General features: G+C 37.6%; 1 protein-coding gene across 5 annotated transcripts in view; it reads left to right on the top strand.

Moving 5' to 3' along the window:
- Positions 1–25,496, top strand: part of GRIK1 (glutamate ionotropic receptor kainate type subunit 1) — a 361,362-nt gene that overhangs the window by 268,406 nt on the left and 67,460 nt on the right. For all 5 annotated transcript variants that reach the window (XM_025449799.3, XM_025449798.3, XM_025449800.3 and 2 more), the window contains exon 7: positions 1,208–1,351. In XM_025449799.3, coding sequence (XP_025305584.1) covers positions 1,208–1,351 — 144 coding nt within the window. The remainder of the gene's footprint in view (positions 1–1,207; positions 1,352–25,496) is intronic.

Below are 25,496 nucleotides of genomic sequence, written 5' to 3'. Positions count from 1 at the left end.
GATTTAACTCTACCAATTATTTGCTATACGTAGGACCCTACACATATAGGCCTCTAGGGGTTATTTCTTCTAGGAGTCATTTTTTCTACATAAGTAGTTCTATCTATCTGTTCTGTTGATTTGGGGAGCTTGTTGAGAATTTCAGATGAAGTTCTGATGAAAACTCTCAACTAAAATGTGAAAGTACTATACAATTTTATCCTTAAAGAAAACAACAGGACAATATTTTTATAAAATACTAGCAGTTTTGTGTGAAATTTTGCAAATGAGAGAGATTTCATAAGGAAGGGAAGAATGAGATGGCAACCCCCAAAAGCAAGGACTACCTTAAACTGTCTATCAAAAAGCAAATGCTGACAAGAGTAGGATATTCCAAGCAACTTACATGAGTGTGTTTTTCAAAAAGTCTTCCACAACCTGCTATTGGATTTGATTCCACAACTTAAACCTTCCTGACTCCAGCAAATAGAAGTGACCGACACAAATACCCCTATTTGGAAATTGCCTATAAGTTTTGCTTGAAGCTGTTTCTTTCTGCCAAATAGGAATAAGTAAATATTTTAATAGATATATGTCCTGAGAAACAAAATCTGATACTGAAATTTTGAGGTTTAGTAGCTTCTAACTCAACATAGCTGATCTTAACACTGTGCTTAACATAGATGCTCCAAAAATATTTGTTCCCTGAATCAAGTTTTTTGTGGCTGAGATGAGGGTTGGTTTTGTTTTAGTTTTTTGTTTTGTTTTGTTTTGTTTTTTGTTTTAAGAACTCAAAACAGGGCAGCCCGCGTGGCTCAGCAGTCTAGCATTGCCTTCAGCCCAGGACCTGATCCTAGAGACCCGAGATCGAGTCCCACGTCAGGCTCCCTGCATGGAGCCTGCTTCTCCCTCTGCCTGTGTCTCTGCCTCTCTCTCTCTCTCTCTCTCTCTATATATATATATATATATGGCTCTCATGAATAAATAAATAAAATCTTTAAAGAAAAACCTCAAAACAAAGCAGAGCTATCATTCCAATGTACTGTGGAGTATGAAGTATTATTTTAGAGAAAAATAGCTATCAGAGAGTGAAGACTGTTCAGCTGGCGAATAAATAGCTGTTGAGATCAGACAAATAGGAGATAAGGAAACAGGCAGAATGATTATGCAGGTAAAGGAAGGGAAACAAAGATGGAATCAAAGATGTGATGTGTGTTTTCCTCCACAGACTGAAGCAGCTCTGATGTATGATGCTGTGTACATGGTGGCCATTGCCTCCCACCGGGCTTCGCAGTTGACTGTCAGCTCCTTACAGTGTCATCGACACAAGCCGTGGCGCCTTGGACCCAGATTTATGAACCTAATCAAAGAGGCAAGTGCTACTCATTCATGGCCCAGTTCTTTCCTAGCCATAGTGCTGTTTGACTTGTTCATTTAATGTGGTCTTCCCACATGGCTTTGTTGGCATGATATCTATAAAAGAGGAGAAACCACCATCATCCGATCTGCTAGGATTTCACTGGTAAAAGTTTGTCTGGAAAAACTACCAGGAATTTTCCAGTCTGATGTTGAGAAGTTCAAATAAGTTATCAGATCAAAACACTCATCTTCCTTCATCTCAACTATGTCTCAGTTGCTGCTGGTTCTTTTCCACATACATTCATAAGTGTTTGTAGGTGCTTATTCTATGCTCCATTGAGTCAGGGAGTGGGTTAGCGCATCACCGAAGGTTACCAGAGATAGTTCCAACCTTAGCAGCCCACAATCCCAGTTGTTTCTTAAATATCAGGTGGTATAGGACTGAGTAGGGCCACGTTGTCCTAATGATATAATAATTATTTCACCATTTGTGAGCAAACCAGAAAATTCTAGTCTATTCAAAACTTACCAAGTGTACTAAAGGTTTTCAAGAATACAGGGTATTTGGTAAAGGTGAGTTTTTCATGATTACCCTACAATCTCGGACTGTCCCCTACAATTTCCTTTTCTCTGATGCAATTTGACTTGTCTTGATCAGATCCTATTCTAAGATCTCAAGATTCTTTATAGATATGCATCCTTGGATTTTCTTTTACATCAACATACATCCAGGGTGTGTCTGGACTTGACAAAGTGAAATAATGCTTAACTGAGTACACACCCTACTCTATGGCGCTGCTCTAATGTTTTCTCTATAGGATGCAGAAATTTGCCTCTCAAATGAAGAGTATCTTTATTGCCTTCTGTATTGGAGATGGTTGAGATGAGACAAAGCCATAAAAGAGAAGAATGGGAGGGACATAGTGCAAGAGAAGAATGCCTAGCCAAGAGCAAGGGAGAAATCCTACATTGGGCATCATCTTTGTTGGTCTCTTTGGCACCTACAAACTCTCACAAGGGTTGTTCATCTAATTCCCCATTGACAGCTGACTCTAATTCCTCAGAGAGTCTGATCAACAGTCTGTATGAACCAGAGAGACAGTATGTATGAGGTTTGACACCACTCAGAGAAACAGAGGGACAGTATGTATGAGGCTTGGCACCACCCAAGCTCCAAAGTAAGGCTGGATCTAGGGTATGGCAAGTAGCAAAGACTATCCTGGGCGTATGATTTAAGGAGGCACTCACTCTCAGGTTTGAACAGGAGACTGTGAGGGAGTACTTCCTTAAATTTTGTGCCCCTGGGAACCTCTCTGATCTCACTGTGGTCCTGGCATGGTTCCTTGGGTTTAAATCGCAGCTCCACAAACACTTACGAGCAATATAATCTACACAAGTTACATAAATACTTGCATCTCAATTTTCTCTTCTGTAAAATGGGAATAACACCTTGTATCTCATAGCATTATTGTAAGGATAAAAATAAAAGTATGAAGAACAACACAAAAACACAGTAAGAATCTTAGATATTAGCTATTCTCTTACTATTGGGAGAGACTACTAATAATAGCCTCATTCAGTTTACTGAGTGTGATGCCAGGAATTTAAATCTGGTAGCAACAACAACAACAACAACAAAGAAATCACAAATAGGCATGAAATGAAATACTCTTTCTGACAGCTACATAAATCTGACATACTGTGCCTAGTGTAAAAACCGCCCAGTCTCTGCTCTCCCCGCAGCGATCATGGTTAGGTCCTGAATTGCCATCCTGATCACCTTGATCTTTAACAAGAAAACAGCTGGTTTCCTTTCATCTCCTGCCAGTGCAGGGAGAGGCAGGAGGCCACATGAAAGCTTAGGATCAAACACTCAGAGCACCCCAAGCACCTTTTTGCTTATACTTAGGTTGCATAAGAAGGTAAAATTACCAAGCCACAGTTAGGGATGTTTAAAGAAATAATGAACTCCAAGATGAGGGACCACACTGAAAGCAAGAAAGCATTTTATGATCGTTTACTCCGAAGAGCAAATTCCCCATTCTCAGGCTCCACAGTTGGGGGTTGAAAGGAGATGCGGGTCATAGATTAAAAACTTTTATCACTGTTGTGCTCATCTTTTTTGTCTTCTGAATCACGATGCCTTATGCCACTCTTGGCAGGGTACAGGTACCTGCAGAGATGGGATAGGGTTAGGAGGTGACCAGGAGCAGTGTCTTAGACTGTTGAAAGATTGCACAGAGGGAATTCTGAGACAGGCTAAAACCTGCGAAAGTGAGAGAATGTAGGTGCTTCTTTCAAGGAGTATATAATTTGACAAAACTTTGCAGGCATCAGGGTTTGATTAAGAAACATGAAATAAGGCATGTGGTCCTAAAACTTACCAAGGTCCTTTCTTTTAGTAACTATCACTTTCTAAAGGATTTTCAAATTCTAATCAGAAATCATGTAAAAGTGCAAGTCAGCAGATTGAATTTATGGGGTGAAGATCAAATTTGTCACAGGAGGTAAACTTTCCGAGCTCAGAGGCGGTTGTGTGTGCACTAATCCCTGATAACTTCACACATCATTTAGAATCAGGAAGCCTTTCAGACAAGTGTTTCAAGTTAACCATCCTTGAGTGTTTCAGGCTGACTACCAAGGGGGAAGAATTAAAGAATATTTTAAATCTGGTAGAGTGTGTTATAGTGTCATGTCTCCAGGCATTTGCTAAACAAATGTATTAGGAAATTATAAATTCCCGCCCAGCAAGCAGTATACCGGGACTCCATTACACAAGTAATATGGGGTTTCTACTATCTACTAATATAAATTCTACATAGTAGAGGAGTGGCAGGTTTCCTTTGAAGCTATCCTATGTCTGGGATAAAAACTATGCTCATCAGCAGGATCTGCAGGCTCTTCAGTGATCCAGTTCCTGATCTCCTATGCCATCCCTCTCATCTCATGCCCCAACTCCAGCACTTGCTGAACCTACTAGGACTCCCTGAACTTGCCATATGCCCCTACCAGATTCTCTTACCTCTGACTGAAAGGCCTGTATGTCTCAACTCAAGCACCGGCTTCTATGCGCTTCCCTTGATCCATAAACTTTGATTCCTTACCTTCCTTATAGTTGTTAGACCATCATATCTATTTACAGGTCTATTTCCAAGCTGCGCTTTTCCCATCTCCTTTCTCTAATTCTTACATAAGATTCAGTATAGAATGAACACCCAATAAGTAGATGCCAAACAAGTGAATGAACCAATAAATGATTCAATGAACAAGCAAAGGACCTGAAGAACCCCAGTAATCTATAAGCAAGTACTGTAGGACACACTCGGCACCTGAATATCATATCCAGAAACAATCCGATGAGGCAAAAACCAGAGCCAGCTAGACTAGTCTATTAGGACTATAGGTTCTGATGGGACCATGAGATAGGGATCTGAGGAATAAGCCAGCCTCTTTAATTCTGGCATTGGGAGCACAGACCCTAGGACTTAACTGCAATTTGCTATCCATGAGAACTTAGTCATTGAGGCTCGTTGTTCTCAGTTTCCTCTTCTAAAAACTGCTGATAAAAATGCCCATTCCTTATGTTTGTGGGGAATTACACATATGTACAGCCTAGCAAAATGTGTGGCATGTGGTGGTTGCTCTATAAAGAGTAGCTACCATAAGTGGAATGTCCTTCTAAAAATGTCTATCAGGAAAGGGGATTGTCAGGAAGAAATGAAGCAATTCATATAAAACATTAAATATATTGCCTAGCATAAGTAAGCCTGCATGCTTGCTATCATTGTTCTTATTGGCATCAACATTATTGTCATTGGAGCCCAAGATGAAGTAGCAATATTTGTAGAAAGGAAGACAGGACCTAGTAGTGGAAAATCAGGAGTTCCATGGAGATAGACATGGCACAGGAGGCCAATTCCAGTGATGCCAAGGAATGAGGTAACTTTCCATCATAGAGCATATACATACATACAGCACATACATAGAGCACATAATGTTTAAGAGAGACCCCAAACATTAGGTAAATAGCAACCAGATAGAGCTACCAGAAAATGCTGGCAAATCACATCTCAGGTTAGTCTGAGAAATGATAGCTGAGTGTGAGTGCTGAGGAAGCTGAAGTACTTCCCATCTATGGTCAGAATTACTCTGGACCCAAAGTTAAGTTCCAGATGACTGTGGGGCAATTGATGGGAGCAACTGCAGCAACAGCAAACACAGTGACGCATCTGAGAAGAGGGTCTGTAATCACAGATGCTGGGAAGGACAGTGAATAGTGAAATGAATTATCTATTTTCTGGGTTACTAACTCTATATTAAAGCCATCTTAAATCATGGCTGCATTGTTCCCATGAAAGGCATACAAATTTATCTGTTATCTTAGGGATCTTACAAACACCCTGGTTTCCCTGAAATCCATGGTAAGAGTATCTGAATTGGGTGTTGAAAATAGAATTTGGTTGAAAGATTGTTCCAGTATGATGAACAGCGACAGTATAAATGAAGCATAAAGAGTTCTGTTGGGGTCAGAAGAAGTGGTCCTATGTGGAAGTGATGAGAAATGATTTTTAGTAAATATGGAGAAACAATTGGTGAAAATTGCCTGTTGAGCTGAGAAATTCAGATTTGATTGATGATTGATTGGTAGGCATTGTACTTGAGGCACAAAAATATACTTCAGATGGTTTATCTTGGTAGCCTGTTGTAGGTTTGATCAAAGCAGGTAAACCCACAAAGGTTATTGAGGAGTTATAGATATCTTGGTTTGGAAGTAATCATCGTTCATAAAGAGCTAAAAGGGGAAAAAATTGCTCAAGAGAAATAAACAAGTATTTCTTGAGTACAACCCTGACTTCTCCCTTCTGTCTATATTCATGCAACTGTTGGAAAAATTCACTTGGATGTCCTGCTGCCACCCTCATGTCAATAAATATCCCAATAGGAAGAACTGTTTTATCTATTAAATCTGTTATTGTACATAAGCCCAATGTCAACAAATAACAATGTTAACTAGGCTGTCTAACAAACAACTAGTAGGACAACAAAACTGATTTAATTTTGTTCCTACTGTCCACTTAAAATTACCCAGTGAAAATCTGGGCAGATTTTCCATGACTTTTGTGTTTACTTAAGGCAAAGACAATCCTAGAGTCTCTTTAAGTTGAATCTCAACTTAGTAATTAGAATTTCTATTCTAATATTAATCAGAAGTCCAACTTGATTTAACATTAAATTAACCTTCCCTTTGAGCTCCAATCCACTGGAAGACTAGAGAAGTGAAGGAATGTGGTTTGTGGTTGGTTTTCCCTCTTTCTCCTCTCCTTGTTTACTTACTCACTGTACCGGTAGCTGTTGCACCTCCTACCAGGTTCAAAAAGAGTGAGGATACTTTTGCTTGGTGGAACTGTTCTCTGGGATCAGAAAATAGTCTAAGCTAGTGTCCCTGGGTGGGCCTGGGGAATTTTTAAACCTAACTCTTTTTCTTGAAGAATTTTCTTTGACTCTTTATGATTTTCTGTTGGGCGGTCTCTCTTGATGTTTCTTTGACCCAACTAATGGATCTCTTTTAGATGGAAGTGTATCATGCTTCCACAGCTTCATGACACCCAGTGGTGGGTGTCAGAAAAAAGCAAGACCTCTTCATCCATGTAGATGGTCCTATTGACTATACTCTCCCTGGGGCACTCTAGATCTAAATCTGGCACCCACTCATTCATTCCTTGGGTATCCTGGGAGTACCTCTGATCTTGAGGCAGTGCATCTTGGTTGGCCCTCACCTCAGTGCATCAGCTCTTGTATAGTCCTCTTTTGTCAGCTAGAAGCCACACCATGGTCCACAGTCTACCTTGACTTCCTCATGTTTGAGCCAGCCATTTTTCTTCTGCTTCTGCAACTGCAGCCAACTTGTTTCAGATTTCTCTGAATGGCCCCCTGAAATCCTACTTACTGGGACTGAAAAACAGCATCCTGAAAGCAGAAGACCATAGACTCAAAGAGAAGTAATAGCTCTCTCCAAAGAAATCTCTCCAGCAACTATTTCTACCATGCGCGTGATCCCTTTTATAAATCTCATGGTCAGGCCCAAAAATCTAGGACAAAATCTGAGGGTCACTTCCTTTATATCTATGCATAGGCAACTTGGAAGTGTTTATGTACCCACTCTGGCATCCTGATATCTATCATTTTGGTAACTGGGTTGAAACATTACAGTAAAATACAATTTGACACTCAAACCAGACTTCTACAGGTTGTCTAAACTTCTCTGTCCACCTCAGCACACTCATCTAATTAATTAAATCCTGTTAACTTCCTGTCCTTAATGTTTTGCAACCTTCCTTGCCCACTGACCTCATCATTTCTCACCTGGATCAACTCTTATATAACTATTGTCCACATATAAAATGGGCATATAAAATTCACATATAAAATCTACATATAAAGTGTGATGTACTACTAAACATATAGTCGGTATTCCACCCTCTACAAACATAAACTTGTAGTTTTCTTCATTCACCATGCTTTTTTCATACAATGAGACAGATGGGCTTCTCTTTTCCAGACTAAAACCTGCCTTATGACACATCTTTTGTCATAGTCTTTCAGCCTGGAAAGCACTACCTCCCATTGTTTACCTGGGCTAACTCTTATTCAGAACTCATTTTCTCTAGTGATCCTCTCCCAAACCTCTATTTGGGGATGGGCCCCCCCTGAACTCCATAGTTACTTTACATCTCTATGTTAGCACTTAATGTGCTTCATCCAGACCCTCACTGTAAGACCTTTCCCTTGAACAAGGACAAAGTCAATTTATCTTTGTGTCCTCAGAACACTGTGCCTGTACATGGCAGGCATTTAAAAGATGCCTATTGAACAGAACCCAGGAAGTTAAAATACACCAAACTCTTAATAAATTTTGCTGAGCTAATGCTTAAACTATATAAATAGTTCCTAATTGATCTGGCCCAAAATAGATTTATTATATAGGAATGAAAACTATTTCCAAATGCCTGCATATATGGGATTCCAGTGAAAATATGGATGGTTTTCTGTCACTGTTTCTCTATGAAATAGTAATTTATTTGTTCTATTTTGATGAAATGAAGACTATTAATTGGGATTATCAATGAGATCATTGAATTTAAGCTTTTAAAAATCAAAGCATAGAAGATAAAATTCTCCACTGAGGCCACTTATATATTTGTTTTGATATTTATTTTGATTTTTACTTAATAGTTCAGTACTGAGTGTTTGGTTGGTTTGTTTTTATGGGATCTAGGTGAAAAATTACAGAGTTGAAAAAAATGAAAGCCCCTGGAGAAGCAAAATTCTGACATGTTTTCATCCTGCTGTGGCTCCACTGAGTAACACTTCCCATTATTGCATGCCATTTGATTTTGATTGCCAGGACAAGCTGTCCCTTGGATTAATTAGACGACATTGGACCTGGCAGCAAACTCACTCAAATCTCTATTGTTTGGAAAAGCTACATTTGTAGTTCCCATTCTGCATCTATTGAAAAGCACCTGCGTTCCAACTCAGTCTTCAGCACCACCACCTAGTTTTGCACTGTGTAAATGAAAGCCCTTTACCCTGGTTCCCCCTCACAGTGAAGATATTTAGACCTAAAGAAAGAGTGGATCTTCCAGGTCCTTTCCTCCATTCCCACACAACTTAGGACAGTGAAATGAGATCAGTTCCTAAATATTCATAATTTATAGTTTTTACCAATTATGTACACTGTCTTATGTATAACTAAGGTTCTAAGATAACTATCTCTGAAATTGGCAATCAGTGGCTAGGTGAATAATCACCTGTCAGAAATGAGAAAAGGGGGTATTGGAATAAGATAGGAAGTTTTACCAAACTCCCCTTAGTTCATATGATTCTAAATAACATTGATATTTATCAAAGAGTTTCTTTCAGAGACTCATATTAACTACACACCTTCTCTCATTCAGCTACCAATGTCCTGCTTCTACACAGCAATGATTGAAGAATTTGTTTTGGCACCACAGTCTGCATGTATGTGTATATGTGCATGTCGGTACATGCATATGTCGGTGTTTAATTTACTTAAAGGAATATTATATATATATATAATGATGTATATATATATACACATATATATAATGATATATATAATGATATTATATATGATTATAATAATGATATATATAATGATATAATATATATAATGATATATATATAATATTATATATATATATGATGATGTGGGGGTGTGTGTCTATATATTCCACTCAGCAATTTACTTTTCTAATCAACCTTATATAAGTTTTGAAATATACCTAAGTTAATGCATGTTTATTACTTTTCCAGTTTATTCCTTTTCATTGAAATCTACTACTCCATCATTCATTCATTCAGCAAATATCTACTTAGCATATGGCAGACACTATCTTGGACATCAAGAATGGAATAGTGGGGAAATCAGACATATGTAAAAGGAAATATAGTACTTCAAATGATGACAAGGAGTATCAGAAAAGCAAGTTCAGAAGAGAGTAGGGTGTATAAGGGTCCACAGAGAAAAAAAATTTCCATTGCTATATTATACAGGGTAGTTAGAAAGCATCTCACAGATAATATGAAACTTGAGTAAAGCCTTGAAAGAAAAGAGGGAACCAGACATGAAAATACTAAGAGTAAAGAACCAAGTACGGGAAAATTCAGTTATTGAAAATACAGTTGACCATTGAACAACATGATTTGAACAGTGTGGAGGACTTTTTTTATTATAAATTTATTCTTTATTGGTTTTCAATTTGCCAACATATAAAATAACACCCAGTGCTCATCCCGTCAAGTGCCCACCTCAGTGCCCATCACCCAGTCACCCCCACCCCCAGCCCACTGTGGAGGATTTTTATATGAGGATTATTTTCAATAAATACAATACTATAAATGTATTTTCTCGTCCTTCTCATTTTCTTAACAACATTTTCCTTTCTCTTGCTGACTTTATTGTAAGAATATGCTACATAAACATATAACATACAAAATATGTATGACTTGACTGATTTTGTTATTAGTAAGGCTTCTGGTCAATAGTAGGCTATTAGTAGCTAAGTTTTGAGGGAGTCAAAAATTATATGCAGATTTTTGTGCAGGGAATCAGTGACTCTATCCCCTGCTTTATTCAAGGGTCAACTATACTTCAGTGGGCTTATCCATTCCCTTATGAATGGATATATTGAATTCTTCTTTTTTCTTTTATTCTTGGCATATAAAAACAGTGGTATGATGAGCATCTAATAGTTTTTTATAAATAAATCCAGGATTTTCCCTAAAGCAGCACTGTCCAGTAGAAATATTATGTGAGTCACATAGATGTTAGATTTTCTAGTAGCTACATTAAGAAATTAAAAGAAACAGGTGAGATTAGTTTTAATAATATATTTAATACAGTATATCCAAAATATTATCATTTCAGCATGTAATCAATATAAAAATTATTATTTAACTTTTTCTCATAGTAAGTCTTTTAAATTCAGTTTCTATTTTAAACTTATAGCACTCAGTTTGGATTACCCACATTTCAAGTGCTCAATAAATCTTGGTGACTCAATAAATAAATTTTTTCTTAATAATATATCTCATCCAACCAAGCTAACTAGGTAAAGATATGAAATTTCAACATATATGGGATCCATATTTTTATCTTGATAGGCAAGGAACATATTGATTAACTATAACAAAAGTATTTATCCAAAAAAGATAATAATCTATTAATATGACCAGAGCAATTTGAGTAATTCAAGACTGAAGGACTTTATTTCCAGGTTTTATTGATCATATTATCTAAATAATTAGACAAGTGCCCTATTCCCACCCACTTCACACCGGCTGGGCCTCAGATTTGTATTCTTGCCCAGTTAGTTGATTTGCAAGTACAGAGCCAATTCACTCCATTTCGGAAAATAAGCCACCACATGAACCAGTGCCAAAGGAATCTAGTTTATGAAAAAAGAAAAATCCAGGTGCATATTCTAAGATAAATCCTTAGGAAATAAAAACTTGTTTACCCAAAGTGCATGGACTAGATATAGTTAAAGTCAGCAGATTTAGAGTTGAAAATCAAATATTGGCAAGAAAAGCCATTATATTTTTAAATTATGCAGTGATCCATGCAAGCTGTTATTGCAAGATAATGGGTTATAAACAACACACATAATAGTTAAAATAATTATATATTGAACAGATGAGAATATGATAAATGCATCATTTTAGTTCCTGAAATAGCTGACATCCAAGGAAGTTATGTGGTCTAAAGGTTATGTTTATCATTTCTTCCTTTGCTTAATGTTTATTTTCATCACCATTATTATGTATACTTCAGATTTGTTTTTAAATAGCTTTTCTGAGAACTGGCTTAAAATTGTGGGTGACTATGTGGAGCTTACATTGCTTAGATGGAGAGTGAATTTCAGAGATTTGTCATCATATCATATTCTGGAGACCTGAGTAGGACAGTAATTGTACAGTTAGTCCATCAAGGCTGTGTTTATACAATAGATACTGAGTGAGCCTCCTTTAATTAAAAACAAGTGAAATAACACCTCAATAAACTGCTCTCGTTAACACTTCTATTCAGGAGACGAAGTGTAGATTAATTTTTGAAATCTATAAAATTCTGTCTCTGTTCTCTTTTCTCAATACCACTTGCTTCCTCATCAAGTTACCCTTCTCTCTTGGATTTACTGTTAGTAATAATTCCATGAGAAAGTGTTAGCAACACAAAAGTTCGCTAAATGAATGAGTGGCTGTAATTAAGGAGTTAAATACTTAAAGGTACGATTCCTTTCTTATTCACAGGTCAGTTGAGAACTTCTAAACTAGTAAACCTTCAAAATTCAAAGAAAAATCTCTTTAGAGTTAGATTGAGGTATAAGACTGATTTGGGGAGTGAAAATAAACTAAATCTGTCTGCCCTTTCAATCCCACCACCATAGGCATCATGGCCTTAAGGAAGTCAAATGACTTCACTTTTTTGATGTGCATGTTGTAAAGCCTGTTTGTCCAGCTCTTCTGAGGAGAGGAGGAAAGGGGACAGAGGAATGGACTAGGGCACAGATGTTTGTCGCTCCTCAACATAATCCTGTAGACTTTCCTTGGTATCATGGTCAGTGGAAGAAGATCCTAATTCCCAGATCTTGCTACCTTCCCTCTAACTTTCTCCCACTACTAAGTGAGCAACCTTTGGCATTGCTATTTTACTCAATCATACTTTCTACAAATATTTTGGATATCTATCAAATACAAGCAATAGAATTCAAAGAGAAGTAAAACATTGCCTGCCAGCAAGGAATCAATAATCAATAGAGAAGATAGCTAACATAGTTAATATATAATTATTATGCATAAATACATAATAAATACATAGTTGACATAATACAAATAGTTAAGGGAATAGTTTACATAATTAACATAATGTAAGACCTAATGAAGTACCAGAGAGTTAGCATGGAGCACCCTACAAGAACACAGAATCGGTGATCGTGTTTTTCCCTCTTAAAAATTTGCCTCCCATAACTCTGCTTTTTTTCAATTTGAGCAATAAATTTTGGAATAACTCCTCTTCTGGCTGTAAAACTCCTGCAAAGTGACTCAGTAGCCATTTCAATATGCAGCACTTATTTTTTACAGTACTGCATTGCTAATGGAACCCATTCTTCAGGCTCTCAGGGCAAAAAGGGAGACTCCTTGCCAAAGGTTCATATTGAAAATGTGCTTGGTGATTCATTTAGCATATTTGATTATTCTTCAGAATTCCCAGACTAGAAATAGTGTGCTCACCAATGCCTAAAAAAATTGATGGTGCTAAACATTGATATCAATCAATAAAATTATGACCAGAGTATATGAATCAATTAACAAAACTAAAGAGAGAATCGTCAAACATTGCCCTACTAATAAAAATTCTATTTAAAATACAAATAAATGAAGAGGTGACAATTTCCAGTTGTGTTCAGGCCTGCCAAGTTTTCACACTTACAACTCAGCAGTCGGTCTAAAGCAGTGATAGTTTTAGACTAGAAGGTTCTGACAATAAACTTTAAATTCAGATTTGTTTTAACATAGATAATCAAAAGTCAGGAGTACTATTTTCCTTTATTATTATATTTGTGTGTTTGGATAAGCAAGTGAGTTGCTTTCCACGACTTGGGAGTGGACCAATTCATCTAAAGAAGGAAAAGCTTATTATTGTGCATAAGTATGTATATATAACAACTTTCCATTAACCATTTCTCATAATGTGTTAAGGTAGTATGCTTCTAATACACGTATGTGTACACATGTACTCATGTATATGTGAGTCTCGAATTTAAGAAAAAGACCAATGTCATCTTGGTTCTCTTACTTATGAACTATGTTACTAGGCAAGTCACATATCTCAGTGACCTCAAAATTCTAGGAGTCTGTGCCCTTATAGTAAATATTCTAACAAGTGGAAGGAAGGTTGAGAACTATTTTTCCACTTCGCTTCACAAGACCCCTTGAAGTGTTACTTCACTTTATATAAGGAACTTGAGGCTTAGTAAGGTTGGATAACTGGCCCAAGATAACACACTCGATCACAAGCCAGCTACACTCTTACACTGCTAATTGTCTTCATCTCTGTACTCAACTGCCTTTCTAAGATTCCAGAATATTAAAATGTCTAAAGCTTTAATCTCTACCTAGTGGTATACAATCAGCATGCTCCCAAACACTTGAATATGCTTCTTTCTGTAATTGCTTTTATTTATTTAATAAATATGTCTAATTACCTTGTGGAATTCAGAACATTCAGCAAGATTCCCCACAGACATCTGGGGCATAACTGTGCTTCCTACCCCATGACAGCCTGAAAAGTCACAGATGCCAATGACCCAGAGTTTTCATCTGCCCTGTTGAATGAAATGCTCAGAGGTTTACTGCACCTGGCTCTATTCATGCTTCTTTGATGCAAAATATGGCTGTGCCCACTATAGTTCCTATTCCATTCATTTGTACTTACCATATGCAAAAGAATTGAAATGTCTAAACTATAAATATAGTAACATATAACTCCTCTGAAGTTCAGTTTTCAGCAACTTCACCTCTCTGGAAGAATTATTTTTTACTCTTCAAATGGCATTGTAGAAGGGTAGCATGTTAGTTAAAGTTTCATGGTAATATGGCAAATTTCCCAATCCTCTCATATTCCAGTTGGGGAAACGGAAATCAAGGAGTAGGTGTAACAGTCTCTAAGCATCACAAACAGATGGCAGAGAACCTTCTGGGTGCTCATGCACTGGTGTGTGTTCTTTGGATACTGCTCTAATATACTTGATCATTTTTTCTGCCAAGTGCTTCTTCAGAGTCAGAAAATATGGGTCTGTGCATGACACACCCTTGTCTCCTAAAATGAGCCCAATAGTTCCTTCTCTTCACACAAAAGTGACAATGAAAGAAAATAGCATTTGCCAAAATGTCTAGTAAATCAGATAGGGAACTCAGAGAGTGTTTTCCAAAGTGAGATATTTTGTAGCACATCTGTCTGCTGATCAGAATGATCAGTCAGAGAGGGACAAATCGATAATGCCAGACAGGGAAACCGCAGAAACAACATCCTTGTGGAGGTGAGAGAGTTTAGCGCACCCATGGGGTAGGAGCACAATGCATCCTAGTAATAGGAGGGAAATGGGAGAAGACAGGCAGACATGCTGGTAATGTGGGGGTTGGACATGGTGGTGGGACCTGTTGCTTCTGCTTTCTCAGTAAGCTAGAAAGCAAGATCTTCAGGTGACAGTTTGGGTGAGTCAGAATTCCTTATAACCAGGAAAAAAGTCGATGTTAGCCGCATCACCTAGATGTGAAAATTCTTCCAGAGTAGAACTGTTTGATGAAGGAACAAATACTCATACATACTATTTACCAAGGTTACTCTGAAACATTTATCCTGCAATCAGTATTGAGCAAGGTGTACTATGTGCTGGGAACTGTGACAAGAACTCTGCCCATCAGACAGGTGGGACGATGTCCCTGACTTCAGAGAAAGTAGATTTATATATAAAGATAAACATGAAGGCAAATATGCGTCTTCCTTTGGGCTGAGTGGCATGCTAGAAGCATCTTTAAGATATAGAGGGGGTCACAAGGGCAACAGTGTTCTTCATGTGAGTTGCTTTAAAAGCCTTCTCAGAGAAAATGAATGTTGGCCTACACTTTAAAGAGTGAGTTGGAACATAGGCGGCAGCATGGTGGGGAAAGGCATTCCATATTTGGAGACTAGTTGGTGGCTGAAAATGAATTATGGTAGGAGACAAAATGGTAGGCGATGAGCTGAGGTCAGTTCACAAAGGACTTTCTACACTGTGTTAATGGTTAGGAACAATTCTGTAAGCCAAAATGTAGTGTGTGCCAAAATCATCTGAAGAAATTGCTAAAAACAAATAAAACAAGCAATTATTTCCCACAGTCAACCTCCGGAAATTTAGGTGATGTTTGTTCCAGTTTGAGAAAGATTGCATTTTAGGTAACGGATGAAGTTAAATTATGTTGCCTATCCTCTGTCCTCTGTGTATTGTATAATTCATCCTAATCAAGGATATGAGGTATATTCATGCCTTCTATTGTACCATTATTCCTTTCATCAGTGTTCATAATATGGAAGATGCTATAAGAGACATTAGCCAAAATAAGTATGGCCTCTTGCCCTCAAGATGTCAGATCTAAGTGAAGATCTAACAGAGCAACACAGAGCAGCAGTGAACTCATGCTGAGGAATAGGAAGGAGTAGGAAGAAAAGAAGAAAGGCCTGGATCAAGCCTTTCTTTTTCCCTAATTTTCAGAACAGCAGGGGAGTTAGGGATATGAGGGGAAAATGCGGAGTTGCAGAGGAGGAGGGCAAGCCTCTGCTCCATCCTTCCACCTTTCCTTCTTGGTCCTATGTGGGCCAACCAGCAAGTTCAGCCCACGGCCAGGGCTTTAGTTGTCTACATTATTGAAATTACAAACCAGTCATTTGAACGTCAAGATAATTATAGCTTGAAAATAATATTTGAATGCTGACTCCCTTTGTGTGCAGCCTGTGAAGGAATACTCAGAGAAAAGCATGAAAATGTTCATTGTTGGCTTTTATGTAAATCAATGATCCTAAGATTTGCCTTGGAAGGTCAGGTTTTGACACTAATGACTTGAGCTGACCTTTGGAGTATAAATGTTAGAGATTTTTTTTACTCATTCCTTTTTTTATTGATTGCATGATAAACACAGCGCTAAAGTTTATGTGGCATAATGAGAGTAAAGGCAATGTTTTTTAAAGGGGCCATATTCTTTTCCCCTTCTGAATATCTTATACTTGTTTAAAGTAAATATTCTGAACCAATGGCAAACAGGCTGGTAACAACATTATCTGATTACCTAAATAATGAAGACTTAAATAATCTAGTCAAGATTTATAACACATAAAAAAGTATCTCATCAGAGAATGACAATATTTGTGATTAAAATTCTTTTGAGAAAGGAATTAAAAAAATAAACATTTTCCCAAAAAGTATAGGTGAGGAGTGTGTGTGGTCATTGTCAAATATTTTAAAAGACAATTCTAACAACTGCAAGGAACTTAGTTTTAGAGAAGTAATGAAGATTTGTAAATGTGACAAACTGTTGACCTAATTTTGAAACTTAGCTAAGTTTGCTCCATTCAACGAGTTAACACACTTTCTTTTCATCTTGCTATTATTCGAAATGGAACCAGAGCATCTTTACACCAAGCAACACATCTAGCCAAGAATTGCAATTATCCTCACAGCCCCCACGTTTTGTCAACAAGATTTGCCAATAAAACATTTTGGAAATAAAGACAATAAATGAAATTCTTTCTCTGAAAGGTTACCTAGGCATTCAACAATTATTCTGCATATATTTAGCATTTAATTCATATTTCAGATTCTAGTGCATAGTATGTTGACTTACATAGGGTCAAATTTATCCACCAAATTATACAAGTGCTCTTTATTCGTTGTATTTTTTTTTTAGATATGAACTCCTAAAATTAACTATGTTTTCTGAAAAACTCAAATCCGACAATTTTCACTTTGACTACTGATAAGATTATTGGGTGCTGGTGAAATAAAGGTATTTTCATCATTTTTAGGTTGATATGAAAAAATGAGAAATTGAAGATAAAAGGAAGAAGTAAAGGAGGGCAGAGAAGTAAAATACAAAAACAAACAAAAATAACAAAATATTTGGAATGAGACCATTAAGTTTGACTTCACCAATAACTAATGATCTTACTTTAACCTTTCTGAGACTCAGCTTCCTATTGATAAAGAAAGGAGCTAAAACTACCAGCCCTGAAGGGCTTTAATCATGATTAAATGGGATGACATGTAATGTAATATGTAGTCAATATTCTAGTTCCCATCTTTCTACCCTCTGTGGCTTTATGGAAAGTTTCCATGTTGTCTTGAAGATATTATCATTATTAACATGTAAGCCAAATAAACAGTAGCAAAGGTGCCAGTTTGAAATAAAGCTTTAATAAATTATGTATTCATATATTATAATATATAGTATAGGTCAGGATCCATAAATGCTTAGTCTAAGGTGCAGACTGTTGTACCAGTTTATTTATTGAGAGAGAGCTCTCAGAAGACACAGTTGAAATGAGAGAAGTTCAATAGGACAGAGAAAGGAACTAGGAGAAATCTGGCCTCAGTCTTATCCCACCAGGAGATTTTGGAATGTTTTCCACCCCACCATGCATGCACTCCCTAGGAGACTAACACATCCCAATATTAGTCCATCATTGGCTGTAAGCTACCACCCCCCACACACACTGGGAATGTGGGGCATTGTCCTCAGGCATCTCCAAGCTAGCAGGCTCCTGTAGGCCAAGGGCAGCCAACACTCCCTGTATCCAGTACACCAGGCGGGTAAAGGGGGGTTGAGTGTGGCACCAACTGAAACTGCCACAGATAGGAGGAAGAAGACTGATTTCAATCACATAAATTTTATTCTAAATTACACACTCCAGCATAGAGTACTGCCAACTTAAACAGGACCAGTATGACAATTCAGTTTTCCTTTTTTTTTTAGTATTTTATTTATTTATTCATGAGAGACACACAGAGAGAGGCAGAGATACAGGCAGAGGGAGAAGCAGGCTCCCTGCAGGGGAGGGACTCTCCCTGGACCCTGGGATTAAGACCTGAGCCAGGGCAGCCCGGGTGGCTCAGCGGTTTAGCATCGCCTTCGGCCCAGGGGCTGATCCTGGAGACCCGGAATCGAGTCCCACATCGGGCTCCCTGCATAAAGCCTGCTTCTCCCTCTGCCTGTGTCTCTGCTTCTCTCTCTCTCTCTCTCTCTCTCTGTGTGTGTATGTGTGTCTCTATGAATAAATAAATAAAGTCTTAAAAAAAAAAAGGAGCCAAAGACAGACACTCAACCACTGAACCATCCAGGTGCCCCAGTTCAGCTTTTCAAGACCAACTGAGGACAATTACTTTTAAGAAAAAATTTACTGCAGGATTCTTTGAACAGGAAGTTTTCTCAGAATATTTCACGTTGCATTTGATTTACATATATTCGATTTGCCTGCTAATTTTAAGAATTAATGTTCTCAAGATCTCCAAAACTATAGTCTTGTGAATCCATCAAGTGCACAGAGTGACTGTTGCAGCTATATTGTGGGACACTGTATTTTACTGACTCAGAAATTAGGACACCTTATGTTGCATATTATCAAATCATCAAGTTGTACACCTCAAGTATTTACAATTCTTAATTGCCATTACTGTTCAAAAAGCTTTCAAAATGAACAAAATTTATTGAAACACATGACCCGACAAATCTTTCTTAGTTGAGTTGTGTATGCAACTTCCAGGGGGAAAAAATGGAAAAAGAAATTAGGATGCCTTGACTAATACCATGAAGACACTTATTGAGATTCAAAAAACAAACAAACAAAAAAACATTCAGTGTTGGAATTATCCAGGAATTAGGTTGACCAACCTGAGTTTCCCAGGTACCAACAGTATCCTCAGGATGTGAGAGTTCAGTTTTAAAACCCAGACAATCCCAATCCAGGGTAAACCAACACTGGCTGGTCAGCCTACCTGGTTATAGCAAGAATATTCCTTACACCTGTGAACTGAGAAATTAGTGTGTTTGGCTTTTTAGTTTTAGATTATGTAAATACCTAATATTTTCCCTCTACGTTTTAAATTGAAGATGAAACTAACAGTAGTAGGTTTTATATCCTTCTCACTGATCCCTACCCATGCCCAATGCTTAAAAAGTTGTTTTTATACAAGTTCCTAGTTAGTGAGAGAATTTCTGTCAGGTATCACACTTGATTATTCTGAGGCAGAAACCAAAAATTCATAGGTCATTTCTGGTTTTTCTCAGCAGGTACTGAGCAAAGCTTTTTTTTTTTTTTTTTTTTTTTTGAGCAAAGCTTTATCTTGATTCAGAAGTGATTTTTTAAATTTATTCCTATTAATTTCTGTTTGGGGCCATTGGGAGGCTAGAATTTTATCCTCTATCAACTTGAATGCTGGCTTTCTACTTTCTAAAATTTCAAGGAAGCCACATTGTTGATTGAATCAATTTATAATTAGATTTCCTCATGAAGCTTATAGTTGTGTGGTGCCAGGAGTAAATACTCAGAATTTTAAATGATGTGCTAACTTTCACACCATTTAAGTAATTTATGCTAAGACCAAAGAAGGAAAGGAACACATCTGGTTTTATGTTAACTTCAGTGTTTCTCTAGACCACTGCCAATTTCTAGCCCCAGCCCAGGGTCTGGATCACAGGGCAGTGAGGTTCTTATTTCACAGACTTTTCTGATCCAAGCAACTGCCAGCAACCCTCTGACCTCAGAGTAAAGCACAAGTAAAATTTAAGTTCAGAAAAGACTAGACTATTCCTAAGAGAATGAGAATAGGTGATGATCTCTCTAGAGCAAGTCTGACAAAGTGCTTGCCCTCAAAGGCTGGAGCATGTCCTCTATTTCAAGGGAGTTTAAAGAAAGGCCATGGTGGAAGCAAGCCATCTCTTTCAACAAATTGCTTGATTGAGTTCCAATTCTGTACCTTGTAACAGTTTCACATATGATGCCTCGTCCCATTAAAACTGCTGTAAACCTTACACAAGATCACTTAGCAATTGGCCGCAAGAAAAAGTCCACTCAGAACAGAAGAAGTACCTGTTACCTCTTAGTTAATACCCAACGCTTGAAAACCATAGAGGTGATGCTTGCTTTTATCCACTGGTCTACTCATTATTGTTGGGGTCCTTATCCACATCCAAGCCAGCACGTTTGCAGGTAGACACACATGAAATAGAGTGGCAGGTAACTTAACATCAAATGCTTTACACATGCTTCATACACATGTCTTTACAGACAACATGGCATCCCCAAGGACAGAGGTTGAATTCAACCTCTGTACGTAACAGAAATCTTTAAGAAATAAGGAGAATCATGACCCTTTCTGGCCAATCCTTTGATGCTTAGATATGAAGCATATTTTAGCTCTCATCCTCATAACCCTCCTGCAAAGTAGATTTTTGTATTCCCATTTGATAAATGAGAAAAATGGAACTCAGTTGGTTTGATCAACTTGTCCAACTTGTATAGTGCTGAGAGAATTTGACTCTGGGGCTCTGTGATGCCAAAGTCCATGCTACTTTGTTATATACTGAAACGGCCTCCACTGAAGAAATTTCTTCTCGGCATGTTTAACAGACAGTCTCACAAGAGGTACAGTAAGAACATTATTACAAGTTATTTGAAGCACTAATACCCTGTCCTCAATGAAGCAATAATTAAGTAGGAGAGGCAGACAAGTAAGCAATCAATCCAATACAGAGTGATGCATACATTTATTGGGAAAATAATGGAACACTTAGGAAGAATACTTAACCTGGTCTTTAAGATTCAGGGCTTCTTGGAGGAAAGAACATCAAGGATGAAATCTGAAGGGCAATTTGAGATTATCAAGATGATACTAGGATACTAGGCTACCCCAAGACTTCCAGATATGGTAAATGTAATAAACTGGAACTAACTGGTTAATTGCATTAGAATCGAGTCAATAGTCATAGTTCAAATAAAGAAGAATTGCAAATTCAAATGATCATGAAGCAATAGAGAAGAAACAGATTTTGAATAAATATATTCTAAAATAAGTAAGCTGCTGCAAATTCTCCAACACCGGATTATCCAATAGCAGCCCCTGAAGACTCCTCTGAAGGCACTTTGGCTTGAAGCATGTTAAGGATACAAGAGGAAATATGTGAATTTGATGCCACACTCCAAGCCTCTGCCTATCTGTAATTCTTTTAATACTAAGCAAAATATGGGTAGCAGATGTAAGATGATTTTTTATTCCCCAGGCTCAGTGAATTTACATTAAATGGAAATAAGCAGCCTGTCTTAGTAATTGGAGTGTGACCCCTCTGCAAGCCACTTCAGGCAGCACGCCTGTCCAGGAGTGCTTGTAAGGCCATTGCCCCAGGGTGACTGCAGGATGGGTGGCTGGTGAGTAGAAGCTATGCAGAGGTGAGAGTGGTAGTACCTGGCACACACCTCTAAAGAGTATCTTTATTAACCATTTGATTGTGTAATGCCTTTTACACAAAATCAGTCAGATTCAGTATCAGTTGCTCAAACTTGCCTGGGGGTACAATCTGGCAAGAACTTAAGGAGTACCTCTACTGGTGTCACAAATGTCAGACGACAGAGAAACGGACTTTGGGCAGCTACATTATGGTTGGAGGAGGCTTCACACTGTTCAGAACCAAGTTCACCTACTACATTCTCGCTAAGGAACAGCAACACTTCCATCATTGCTATGTCACTGTGTTCTCTTCTCAGAAAGGTGTTTTATGTATTTTTAATGTAGCAGTAATAAGATTATTAAAAATTAAACCAGAGGTGTTCTTTCATTACTATGCTTTCAGTTGTAGTTTGCTAATTAGAGATCAGGAAAACCCATCTTTTATAATTGGTTTTTTTTTAATTTTAAAACGTTTTATTCACTGATGGCTGATGGTAAATTTTGCTCCATACCAAGAGAGAGAATGGAAGCTGATCTAAATGAGAACAAATGCAACCTATTTTAATTAACATGATTCAACTGAACTGTAATGGTATCGAAACAATTGACTTTTACCATTCCAACTTAATTATTCTACAATAGGCAGAAAAATGTATGCTGCTTCCCCCCTTAAAGCAATTTTGAAGGCGACATCTTTGAAGTATGGCACCCAGCGATTTTTTTCTCACCCGCAATTTGTGAATATTGTTTTAAAACCCCATTAAGTCAAATAACCATAGTCTAATTAAGTCTTTTGTGGTTTTAAGGCAATTTCATGCGATGCCACTGGATTTATTTGACTCTTTTCTTCACTTGACTGAAAGTTCTTGAGAGGCTGAGAGAATCTAAACCTCAGAATTCTAGTCCCGAGGAAACAAATGCTGCAAAGTATTTGGGCTGAAAAAGTATTGTTTAATGTGATGTGAGAAAAACACAACTGACGGACTTACTCAGCAGTTCTTCCAAAATATCATGATATTGCTTTAGGCAAGTCCTACTCGCTTCTCTGTGCACTGGTGGGTACTGCTGCAAAAGGGTTAGTTAGGAAGTTGTAGGAAGATGAGCACTTGGGATTTAGAGCCTACGAACCTGTCACAGAATAACAAAAGACCCCTGAGACCTAAAATACAAGATAATTTGTTAAAGCTAAGTTTATTTGCTTGATGGACAAGAGAGTGGTATATCATTCAAAGAAAAAAAAAAAAATGAGTTCAGCAAGTATCCCAGAGCCGAATGACAGAGTAAGGACAGAAACAAAGGATGGGATTTGCTTCATGTTAGGATTTCTAAGCATGACATTTTAATGGATTCACTAGAGAACTGGGCTGGACATCCCTTCTTAGATTAGGCCATTTTTCTGGTTTAATTTTCCAAAGTTACAGGAGACTGAGGTTGAGAAAAATAGGGCTGTCCTCTTGGAATCCAGATAGGGCCACAAAAGTCTCTGACATTAGAAAGTTTAACAAAGCACTCATGTCATCTCAAAATAATTTCCAATCAAAGTATGTCATGTTTGCATCTTCTAAAGTTTACTATTAAACATTTTTTCATGACAGATTTTAGCCAGATATGCAATTTATTAGCACATAGTAGGTATATTCTATGCATGTAGCACTGTTAGGTCCAAGAGGATAGTGAACAGTGAAAGTAAAAGATGAATTCAACACTGCTCCTGACCTTAAGGAAGCTATAATCTGGAGGGAAAGACAATAATAGCAATACAAAACTGCTATGATCTAGGCTGTCATAGAATATAAATACAATACCATTAAATTCCAGGGAAAAAGCCATACATTCTAACTGAAGGGATTGGGAATGGCTTCAGAGAGGAGACAGTATTTGAATTGACCTTGATTCTTTTACTCATTCAATAAGTATTTAGTGAGTACTAGATGCAGACCCTATTCTTGGTAATTAGGATACATCAGTGAACAAAATAAGTAACCATCCCTACCCTTGAGATGCTAACCTTTTATCAATGAGCAGGATATCTAAGAACATATCAGGGAGAGAATTCCAGGTAAAGGGAGTAACAGAAAACAAATTCATGAGTTTTGAATATGCATGGAGTCTGGGGAAGAATGCACATGGTTAAAAGACAAGGTTCATATGCAGTAATTGGGGTGAAACGTGGAATGGGGGGGGGGGGAATAATTTCTTTCTACCTCACTAGGTTCTTGACTGAGATGCCCTTGTAATAAAAAATAAATAAAAACAACAAAAACAACAGGTTAACAAGAGAAAAACAAACAGGTTTAGTAACATGTATACCTACTGTATACATGGAAAATTCCCAGAACACCTTAGTAACTCTGGAGGGAGTGAAGAAGCAAGGTTTTCCAGCAAAGCACACAGTAAGCAAGGATATGGTTTGTTATGCAGAGTTAAATTCATGTCTTCTCCGTTGATAAGTTTCTACAGATTTAGTCATTCTCCTCTTCCTGATATAGAGGAGATCTGCTTACAAATTTGGAGATTTTCCTTATAAATGTAAATTGTTCTCACAAAAGGGTAATTTCTGTTTGGTTTTGCGTTTGGTTTCTGTATCTGCTATTTAAAAAAAAAATAGCATAAAATAATCCTTATGCCACAGAGACATGTTCTGGGGTGACAAATTCTGTTCCCCTTCAATGGCAAGGTGAGGTGGAAAGGGCAGTAGAGAACAGCCATAAATAGTACATTTAGAAAGGTGGATTTTTATTCTCTAGGTAATCAAAAATACTGTTTTAGGAAAGTGTCCTAATGAGAAATCTGAAATACTATAGTATAGACTATAACTGCTATGATTGTTGCTGTGAAGGAGCACTTGAAAACACCTGAACATCAGTGTAAATGCTTCCAGGACTGGCAGGAAGAAAGGGTTCCTGGACTCTGAGCATAGCCCTGAAACTTCCAGGCCTCTTTCAGATCCACACAGCTATGTGAGCTTTGGATTGCTATGGTCATGCCAAGGAATCTCATCTATCACCAGAATAGTGTTTTACTGAGGAAACACTAGGAAAAAAAGAAAAACTCAGAGAAGCCCAAAACAAACAAACAAATAACAATTCCTAAAAACTTGGTTTGGGGACATTCTAGGGATTGATGCATAGATCCCAAAAGAGGAACTATGAGATCAGTGTGACCCCAAGAATAATTTTAGCAACTAGGATCTTTGGGAGCAAATCTATTATTTCAGGGCAAAGACAGGCATTGAAGAGACTCAGTAGAACTCTTTTGCCCACAAGACACTGAAAAGCATTCTCGCAAATGGGTCTGTATTATTTCCAAAAATTTCCTAGAATATAGGAGTATAGGATCCAACCACTATATGCCTAGTCACATGATGACTGTGTTTCCTAAACCAATACTACACTGAGTGTTGTAAAAATATAGTTTTTCAAACCCTACTTGTCTCCTATGACTTCAATCCTCATCTTCTCCTAAAGACTGTACTGACCATACCATCAACAGCTCGCTTTTCCCAATTATGTGAAACTGTTATCAGTGCCACTCATTTACTTTTTTTAAAGATTTACTTATTTAAGAGAGAGAGAGAGAGAGCAGAAGAGGGGCACAAGGAGG

The sequence above is a fragment of the Canis lupus genome, chromosome 31 (genome assembly GCF_003254725.2).
Source record: "Canis lupus dingo isolate Sandy chromosome 31, ASM325472v2, whole genome shotgun sequence".
Classification (NCBI taxonomy): Eukaryota; Metazoa; Chordata; class Mammalia; order Carnivora; family Canidae; genus Canis; species Canis lupus.
The sequence above is the reverse complement of the archived record's forward strand: the minus strand, read 5'-3'. Positions and strand labels throughout refer to the sequence as shown.